Genomic DNA, 9,754 nt, shown 5'->3' with positions numbered 1-9,754 from the left:
AGAGTAGACGCGCACAGGAGCTGGCGCCGGTCACCTGCAAAGTGAAGAGATTACAGCGGAAGAGAACCCCACTGCTCCTCCTGCTCCTCCTCTTCCTCGTCCTCCTCCGGCTTCTCCCTGGCCACCGACTCTGACTCCTCGAACTGGTGCTTAGAGGCTCCACCATTCCAAGGAAGGGCCACCGCAGCTTAAATTCGCCCGCGACAGGTCTCCTGACGCGACTCGCGAACGCGAGGGGGCGCCGCTTTCCGTCGCCAGGACTCGGCTTCCGGGCGCTCGCGCGCCGAGCTCATCATAGAGACGCCAGAGGAGACTTCCGCTTCCGTCCGCCCAGGGGCGTCGTCGCGGTCGGTGAGTTGGCGGCTCTCCCTTCCCCCGGAGCCCGCCTCCCTGCGGTTGCGCAGACTCTCCCCTTTAGCGGAAAACGTATTCCTCTCGCCCACCCGGCGCAAACGCAGTGCTGGACCCGCAGCCGTAGGACAAAGAGACACGTCCCGATCCGGAGTCATGGAGGCGACCCATCAGGGCTTGGCGGCCACTGGGAGCTCCGCGCCGCCGCGGGAGAAAGAGGAAGGAGCCGGCCCGAGCCCAGGCCCGGAGCGTAACTCTGCGGCCTCCTCGTCGATTCCTGAGGTTCCACCGCCTGAACCCTCCAACGCCAACGCTGTTCCCGAAGCGATCCCTCCGCCCGTGGCTGCCTCCGCGGGGCCCGCACCCCTGGGGCCCGCGCCGCTTGCTGAAGCCGTCCCGCGCTCCTCCCCAGGTCCTGGCGGCTCCCGGCCCGGTCCGGAGACGTTCCGCCAGCGTTTCCGACAGTTTCGCTACCGAGACGCAGCGGGCCCGCGAGAGGCGTTTCGGCAGCTGCGGGAGCTCTCTCGCCAGTGGCTGCGACCCGACATCCGCACGAAGGAGCAGATCGTGGAGATGCTGGTGCAAGAGCAGCTGCTCGCCATCATGCCCGAGGCGGCGCGGGCCAGGCGGCTTCACCGCCGCACGGATGTTCGCATCACCGGCTGAGCGGCGGGCGGCCTGGTCCCGGCGCTCTCAGGACTGGAGCCTCGCTCCCCACTCCACGTTAATGAAAACGAGCTTTGGCAGCTCTTGTGGTCCGATGTAGCCCTTTTCGTTCTTTACTGCGTTTATTTTCCCGAGCGTATTTCCAACCTTCTTTCTGGTTAGTGGGAGCCCATGAGAATAAAGCCTTTGTTTCCTACTCACTTGGCCTACGTTGGGTTTTGTTGGATCCTTACGTGTTGGCTAGGCCTAGGCATTCGCCACATCTGGGATATTTTTCTCTTGCACGCTTCCCAGGACCCTACTTGGGTGTCCTTTGTTTTGCTGGAGTCTGTAATTAGGGTTCCATATTCGCCCCTCTCACTAGCTAGAATGTAAACTTGTTTTCCTGAGAAAATAGTGACACGTCTTGCCATATAGGTTGGTACTTTTGTGATATCAGGCAAATAACTGGCTCTGTTAAATGATTTTTTGCCTGACTACCTCTAAACCAGCACTGCCACTAGTAGCCTGCCTGGGCACAGATTCCCAAAAGGCCCAAACCATTGGGCAGTTTTAATAGGTTTCAGAGCAGTTCCTTAGAGAGATAGACTAGTTCTTGCTAGCTCTGGTTTATGCCTCCAGGTTCACCGTCTTTGCCAAATTTTAGGCTTCTAGAAGGATTTAAGCAGAACTGGTGTGAACTAATTGATTATATTGCTAGAGCTAGGCATTTTTTTAAAAATGTATTGACTTTGTTATTACACTTATTTATGGATTCATTGGTTGATTCTTCAATGTGCCCGGACCAGGGAATCGAACATGCAACCTTGGCTTATCAGGCAGATGGCTCTAACCAACTGAGCTGCCCTGCCAGGAGAGCTACCCATTTAAATTTCTCTCCAACCACTTCCATTTATTTTTTAAATAAGCAGAATTCTTTAGAAAGATAGGAAGGAGCCCTGACCAGTGTGTCCAAGTAGTTAGAGCATTTTGCTTGCAGAAGGCAATGTGTCTCTCACATCAGTGTTTCTCCCTTCCCCTTTCACTCTGAAAAGCAATGGGAAAAATATCCTCAGGTGAAGATTAAGAAAAAAAGAAAGGGAAGAAGGAATATGGAAATAGGGAAGCTCTACTATGAAATCTAAAACCTACTCTGTTCCTTGAGTCTTCAGCCCAACCAGGAAGGAGCTAATTGGGGTCCACAGGCAGTTTGGATTTGTCTCAAAAGTACCCTAAATGCATTGGGGTGCATCTCATCAGGAAGACCAAACCTGTCTTCCCTGCACTGCTTTCAATAATCAAAATCTAATAAGCCTGCAGTTCACAACACATGAGCTAGAATGGGCTAGGGCAGTGGTTCTCAACCTTGGCTGCACATTAGAATCACCTGGGAATCTTTTTAAAATCCTGATTTCTGGGCCTCATCCTCCGGAAATTCTGTTTCTTTGTTACTAATGTTGTGGCCCCACCCCATAACACAGGATTTTCGGAGGACGAGGCCCAGAAATCAGGATTTTAAAAAGATTCCCAGGTGATTCTAATGTGCAGCCAAGGTTGAGAACCACTGGGCTAGAGGCTGGTGTGGGACATTTTACTTTTGAATATTACACTCTTAAAATTAATTCAAAAGTATTTTGCATACTTTCTTGGGATTTACGGTCTTGAGCTTATATCCATCTGCCTCCTTGCAGAAAAACCCGTTTAGAATGTAAAAACAGACTTCCTTTAAAAGATTATAGAAAGTTAATGCCTATTAGAATAGAGAATTTTATAACTCAATAACTTGACAAACATAGCAACAAAAACCTGTTTTATTTTTTCCAAATACAGATACAGAAGTTTGCATGTTTTGTAAATATTGCTTCAAAGCAACATTTCTATATACAGCGCCTTCTGTTCTAATAGCGCGTAAACATAATGTATCCACAGTGCAACGTTGGCTCATCAAGGGTCCACCTTGCATATACTCTATCACTTGAAACAAAATGATTACTCAAACCAGAACTGTTTGTCAAGGCAATTTTTTAAAAGGTGGGTAGTTTTACTCAAAAGAAAACTTAGGTAGTGTACATATTTCTAAATGGTAACAGTAATATTTGCAAATAACTGTTTCCAGTGCTCCAACTTGGGGTTTATTCAGATTGACCCAGGAATGAGGATGGAGCCCCTTAACATGGCTTTAAATTAGGGAAGCACACTGAGGTTCCCAGAACTTGGGAGTCATCCCTGCTTCCCTACAGACAAAAGTCACAATGAATGAAATGGGACTTTTTTCTTTGCAGAACTTAAACGATAAGCCCAACTAACGGACAAAATTAGGGTAGTTTAATTCCATCTTTGAAAAAAACATGAAATTGTCTTAAAGTTACAGCTCCCTCAAATGTGACACTCATTTATTTTAAGGGGGAAAATATCAGTAATCTAATACAAGTCGTCATACCTCACAGTTGTGGCTACAGAAAACCATCGTGTTTCTTCCCTTTTCAGACAAGCATCACACAGTTCTTATGAGGCTGTCTGATAAATTATGCAAAACATAGATGCCATGCACACTCCTAGAGGGTTTCTTCCGATACCAGAAATGCCAACCTTAGCAACGGGAAACAGCCTCTTTGTAGAGGAATTGTGTCAGCTTTATTACAGATGTCATAGTTACATGTATTCCCTCTGATGGAAAAGCTACAGCAGGTCAACTTCTCCTAAATTCATTTTATATCACATGGTGAACAAATTGCTGGACAGCATTCCCTGAAATAGATCTTGGTACAGAGGCCTTCATGACCACAGTGACCTGTGCCTAAAGCCTAACCATCCACAAATCGCTGGAGATACTGTCATTGCTATTGAGATATTGGCTACTTCACGTTTACATAGTAAATATTTGCAGCATATAACATTACAGATTCATAAACCCATAATTAACTTGTGAGTGTTAATGGACAACTGTGCTTTGCTTTTTTTTTTTAGTGAATAAGAAAACTAAACAGTGAAACAGGTCACTCCTCAAAACATGGAACATTTTCTTTAACTTTGTCTAGTAAGGAAAAAACAATATAGCAATTACATGTAGAACCGTAACCTGTGAGAGTAACAAATATTGTCTCAAAAGGTACAAATTGTATCTGGACCATAAGCAGCATAATTACCTTAATTTCACAAAATAATACAAACCGGAAATTTAAAGTGTTAAAGTATATTAAAACAATTTTGAAAATGCCACTATTAAACATATACCCTTCAGGGAAGGAGGAAAGTGGCACATGTAGAATCTAAAGTTTGTTTACAGCAATATAAAATAAGGTAATTCCCCAAACCACATTCTTTGTAACAAATCTTTACAGTGAAAGAGTTCAAAATTTGGGGAAACACTTTTTGGACATTAAATAGAACTGGGAAGCTGTCAATATTAAGAAGTGGGTAGAAAATGCTGTCCTTTGGGTCCCAGACCCTGCCTGTTTCAGTTTGGAATTCCTCCTAGCTTCTTCAAACAGTGAGATTCTAGTTCCTCCACAGGCTGTATGGGCTCTGCTATAAAAGACATAACCCAGCCAACTCTGGGGTAAAAGCATACAAAACTTGTCCCCGGTACCATGAAGTCATGCACAAGATGTGATGAAAAAAGTGAAGAGTCCGACAGAGAAGGCAGGGCAGCCAAGGCCTTTGCTCCTTCCCAATCTCCACAGAATGGTGAAGTCACGACATTCCCATGAAGCTGGAAAAATGAAAATGATACCTGCTGCCTATATCCATGCCAGGCAGAAACCACAAGGCTTGGCATGTGCCCCAACCTGACAGAAAAGTCAATTAAATAAGCTGCAAGTTGAATCTACAACAGTTTCCGACGAAACTTTTTTTGGCTCTCATTCCATTTATCATCAGTGGCACGATTTCAAGTGAAGTTTGTGCAAAAAGACTCACTTTCCATTCAACGATGTGCACAGAAGGGAATCCCAAGAGTCTGTTTGCTACCTTCGTGGTAGGCTCTGAGATCAGAGTGCCCTGCCCTCCAGCAGCCCAAATGGCCTCTTTGTCCAATGTCCATCACACCCCGTCTGCCCAGATCCCTGAAGTCAGTCGGTGTCACATGCATTCGGCATGCTAGGTTTATTTATTTAAAAAATGCAAAGTTCCTCCTGCAGGCACCCCTGTATTGTGTCCCCATTAGTTCTGGGTGCCCAGTTTCATGTTGAACAGCAGAGCGAGATCTGCTGCACCTTGCCCAAGTCCGTCAGCAGCTGCTTAATGCAATGCTTGAGCTGTGGAAGCCTGGCCAGGGGCTGCGGGGGCTCCAGTTCCCCAGTATAGTCCAGCCAGCTCTCCAACACTGCAGGCAGAAGAGAGAGAGAAAATCCAATGAGTTCCCAACACTTGATGTGCAAGACTGTCAAGAATTTCAGCACCAATTTCAACACCATATCCCATTTGACCACTCATGGGGGGCAGGAAGGGGAGGCCAGTTCAGGCATCAACATTAATTCATCAACCTCCCTACAAACTACTACCCCAGGACAAAACTCAAATGCTTTAGAGCAGTGCAGTCCAATAGAACTTTCTGCAACATGGAAATGGTCTATGTTGTTTGATACAGTAGCCATCAGCCATATGTACCTACTGAGCATTTAAAACATGGCTGGTGCAAATGAGAAACTGAATTTAAATTGTATTTCATTTTACCCTGGATTGGTAGCTCAGTTAGTTGAGTATCGTCTTGATATGCCAAGGTTGCCAATTCGATCCCAGGTCAGGGCACAAACAAGAATCAACCAATGAATGCATAAATAAGTGGAATAACAAATTGATCTCTCTCCCCCCCACTTCCTCTCTTCCAAATCAATAAATTTTTTTAAAAATATTTTTTATTGCTTTCAGAGAGGGAGGGAGGGAGAGAGAGAGAAACATCAATGATGAGAGAGAATCATTGATCGGCTGCCTCCTGCACGCCCCTTACTAGAGATCGAGCCCCCAACCTGGGCATACGCCCTGACTGGGAATCGAGCCATGACCTCCTGGTTCATAGGTCGATACTCAACCACTAAGCCATGCCAGTCGGGCAATAAATAAAATTTGTTAAAAAATAAATTATAGCCCTGGCCAATGTTGATTAGTGGTTAGAGCGCTGGCCCATGCACCAAAGGGTTAAGGGTTCAATTCCCAATCAAGGGCACATAACTGGGCTGCAGGTTGAATCCCCAGCCTAGTCAGGGTTCGGCGGGAGGCAACCAACTGATGTGTCTCTCTCAAATCAATGTTTCTCTCCCCCATCCCCATCCCCATCCCCACCGCCATTCCTCCCTCTCTTTAAAAAAATCAATGGAAAAAATATCCTCGGGTGAGGATTAACAACAAAAATAAAAATTGTATTTAATTTTAATTAAACAGCCACACATAGCAAGTGACTATATTAGTGCAGCTCTAGAGTTGATAAAACTTTCTCAAGCAGCTTCGAAGTCTCACACACAATCATCTCCCCTCCTCAAACCCAGCCCTCCACCTCCCTCCTCACCTTTCTAAATCTTTTGTTTCCTGCAAGTTACTTCTCAGGGAAACATCTCCCAATTCTACACCGTGAGTCTGGTCCCACTGTTATGAGTGCTACGCTAGCTCGTGTTCTTCTCCTTTGGAGCATCTACCGGTTTGTAATCACTTATAATGGGTGATTTAATTAATATCTGCCTCTACCACAAGATCAAGCTCCATGAAGGTGGAGGCCAAGTCTGCCTTGCTCACCATGATATATCCCTAACACTCAATTGTGCGTGGAACATAGAAGGCACTCAACAAAGGCAGTGAAAAAATATAGGAATGGTCTGGCAAAATGCTCCACTGACTGCTCAAGCTCTGCAGAGCTCACCATCCTCCCTCTATCAGATTTTCTTTTTGGTTCCTGGGCGTTCCAAGGAGAGGAACATTCCCTCCTCCTGACTCCAACAAGTACAAGACTTGAAAAAAAATAAGTAAGACTGCTTTCTCAGAACTGAACTTGAAAACAAGAGTAAAGAATCAAAGTCACATGAGAGTGGCTACCGACCTCTTGAGCAAGAAGAGCTCCCTAGTGACCAGTTTCAATACATTGGTAAATCTTAAAGAAGTAGGTAGGTTCTGACTTCGCCCCTAAGGGCAGATTCCTTTGGCAACAACAGAATGTTGTTCACCCGGTTTCTCTCAGGGACCCAGAGCCACTCCTACTGCCAATTCTCTGAAAATCAACAAATTTCAGTCTGACATTCAATCCTCTTTCAGCAATCTAATAGCATTTTCACAAATAGTGTATCGGTTACAACTCTAAGGAGCCCAAGCAAACTTTTTAGGAGTAAAAGAGACATAAAAACTTCTTCCAGAAATGCCCTCACAATGGACCCTGGATTAGCCTCCTAATCCCAGTTCCTCCGGTTTGCCTCAGGGACAAGACATAAGCATGTAGATCTCTCTTTCTCTCACTATTCTCCAGTGTGGCAATCCATTTTCCAGTAGAACCAGTCCTCTTATCATCCACTCTGAGTCACCTCTTCAGCAGAAGACATCCCTCTCCTCAAGGCTCCACTTCAGTCCCAGGAGTTCCAGAAAGCCTGGCTGTAATTGCTGCCCCTCAAGCAGTTGTCCCCCAGCATGGTTACACGTCCTGGACACACCTTATGACCCTAGCTTGTGTAGCATATGGCATTTCCCTGAGTTCCTTCATAGTATGTTTTATATCCCCAATTGAAGTAATAGCTTGACTGTACTCAGCATCCTCAAACAGAACATTTATTTCTTAATCAGGCTCTATTTTAAGGATGAAAACAAATAATTAGGAAATAAAGTGAATAATCAAGAAGGAATTTTATCTTCAAACACCAACCTGGCAACTTCCTGGGGATCAAAAGGGACTGAACTTGATCATGTTCATCATCACAAGTTCTGTCCTCCACATCCATCTGTTACCACTAATATCTGGGAGAAATACCCAAGGACTACACAAATGATTCTGTAAAGTTCCATTAGATCTCTACTGATATGGAGAAGAGGCTTCATTTCAGATTTTATCAAGGGGAGAAATAAAAGTGCTGTGTGTTTTTTAGACTAATCCTCAGATATCCTTAAAACCCAATTAAGAACTCGGTCAGTAAAGATTTGCTCAACTCACACACAGTCTGCAGGCAGAGCCTACTTGCTCTTCCACAGAAAAGACTGGGCAAGTGAGGCAGAACCCCTACCATCACACAGTCCTTACAAGTAACCGATAAATACTAAAAGTAAGGCTGGTCCATCCTGAGAAGAGAATGGAGGTGGGTGAAACTGAAAAAAAGAGGAGGCAAGAATACACTGTCCCTGGAGAGCCAGGTAGGGGAGTTCAGAAAGTGGGCAGAGAAGTAGGGAGGAGACCTACCATCCAGCTCCTTCTCAATGGAGTCCATCCTGTGCGTGACTTCATCCTGAAGAGATTCCACATGGGTCAGCAGGTTAAACTGCCACTGGTGCTGGGAGCTCAGGAGCCCCTCTCCATCTCTGTCCAGCAGCTTTTGAGCAGGGGCTTCCTCTGGTAGGACCTTTTTGGAGACATATTCCCTCACCTGGGGATGCAATTGACATTTAAGTATTGAGTAGAGACAGCTCCAGCCAGCGTTTGACACCATCTGAAAAACCAGTTGCAGTTTAAATATTACAAATGTCTATCTCTCTCCTCCCTCTCTTGGGCACTGGCCAAAAACGTGCCTGCTATACCAACTGCAACCACCTCAGGGCAGCACACACCTCTGGCTCCGAGTACTCCACAGCTGCTTCTCAGTGGCTTGTCCAATGCCCTAGGCCTGACGTGGGCCTCAAAGAATGGCTTCCAGAGCCCTGAGATCAGAGTATAGCAGGGCAAGTATAAACAAGATATGTGGGAATCAAACAAGAGTTTTAAGTCCTAGCTCTATGTCTTGCTGAATACATGAACCTGGATAAGTTATTTCACCTCTCCGAGCTTCTGGTTCCCTTTTGGAAAAGGTGGTAGTAGTAAAATCTACTTTAAATGTTCCTGAGGATGAAACAGATAAAACACAGTGCTGACCTAAAGTCAGGCTGCCATCAATGAAAGAGATTTTTTAACCCTGCCTGCCCTGTTTAAACCCAGTATTTTCTGGTTTTTTATTATGTTCCAGACACCTCTATGAAATCTGCCTAGTCTTCAGGAGTGTAAACCTTTTCTGGAGTTTGTGATCTCAACCTTTTATTCATTTATTTGAAATGAAATAGATTTTGGCTAAGATTTATTTAGAGCTTACTATGTGCAAAGTCATGAAGCCAGGGGAGGTGAAGTGACCTGTTTAGAACCACAGAGTAAGTGGATCCTAGTCCAGACTTGAAACTGGGTCTCCCTCAAAAAAAAACCTGTATCCTTACCAGCCTTGCTCAGCACTGTTTTGACACTGGCAAGGGCACAGACTAAATGAGATACTAGGCTCACCTTTGTTTGACTTATAATTTAGGATGTTCAGCAATAAACAGCAACATATTTAACACTGGTGATACCGACCAGCAATTCTGTGAAAGTAAGGATGACAGGGTGTAGAAGCTCTCAAATCACACACAGCCTCGCCCGGCTGGTGTGGCTCAGTGGCTGAGTGCTGACCCATGAAACAAGAGATCACGGTTCACCTCCAGGTCAGGGCATATGCCCAGTTTTTGGGCTCAACCCCCAGTAAGGGAGAAGCCAATCAATGATTCTCATCATTGATGTTTCTATCTCTCTCTCTAAAGTCAATAAAAACATTTTTTTTAAAATCACATACAACTT

The 9,754-nt window shown here is 45.3% G+C and overlaps 2 protein-coding genes across 2 annotated transcripts in view; one reads left to right on the top strand and one right to left on the bottom strand.

Annotated features, from left to right (window-relative positions):
* The first annotated feature begins 317 nt into the window (after positions 1-317).
* On the top strand, positions 318-1,217 carry SCAND1 (SCAN domain containing 1). The gene has a single exon (XM_081097055.1). The coding sequence runs from the start codon at positions 508-510 to the stop codon at positions 1,015-1,017; it is 510 nt and encodes a 169-aa protein (XP_080953181.1). The 5' UTR covers positions 318-507; the 3' UTR covers positions 1,018-1,217.
* A 1,572-nt stretch (positions 1,218-2,789) lies between these two features.
* Positions 2,790-9,754, bottom strand: part of PHF20 (PHD finger protein 20) — a 132,549-nt gene continuing 125,584 nt past the window's right edge. Inside the window, exons 18-19 of the mRNA XM_081097054.1 lie at positions 8,363-8,546; positions 2,790-5,320 (exon numbers count right to left, since the gene is read on the bottom strand). Of these exons, the coding sequence (XP_080953180.1) occupies positions 5,178-5,320; positions 8,363-8,546 (327 nt within the window). The 3' untranslated portion in view covers positions 2,790-5,177. The remainder of the gene's footprint in view (positions 5,321-8,362; positions 8,547-9,754) is intronic.

Source organism: Myotis nattereri (genome assembly GCF_964212035.1).
Source record: "Myotis nattereri genome assembly, chromosome: 8".
In the NCBI taxonomy this organism is placed as follows: Eukaryota; Metazoa; Chordata; class Mammalia; order Chiroptera; family Vespertilionidae; genus Myotis; species Myotis nattereri.
Note: the sequence above shows the minus strand (reverse complement) of the source record. Positions and strands in the feature narration are given on the sequence as shown.

Bases quoted from the DNA above. Each gene is read 5' to 3' on its own strand.
- SCAND1 (XM_081097055.1), top strand. From the start codon at position 508: ATGGAGGCGACCCATCAGGGCTTGGCGGCCACTGGGAGCTCCGCGCCG.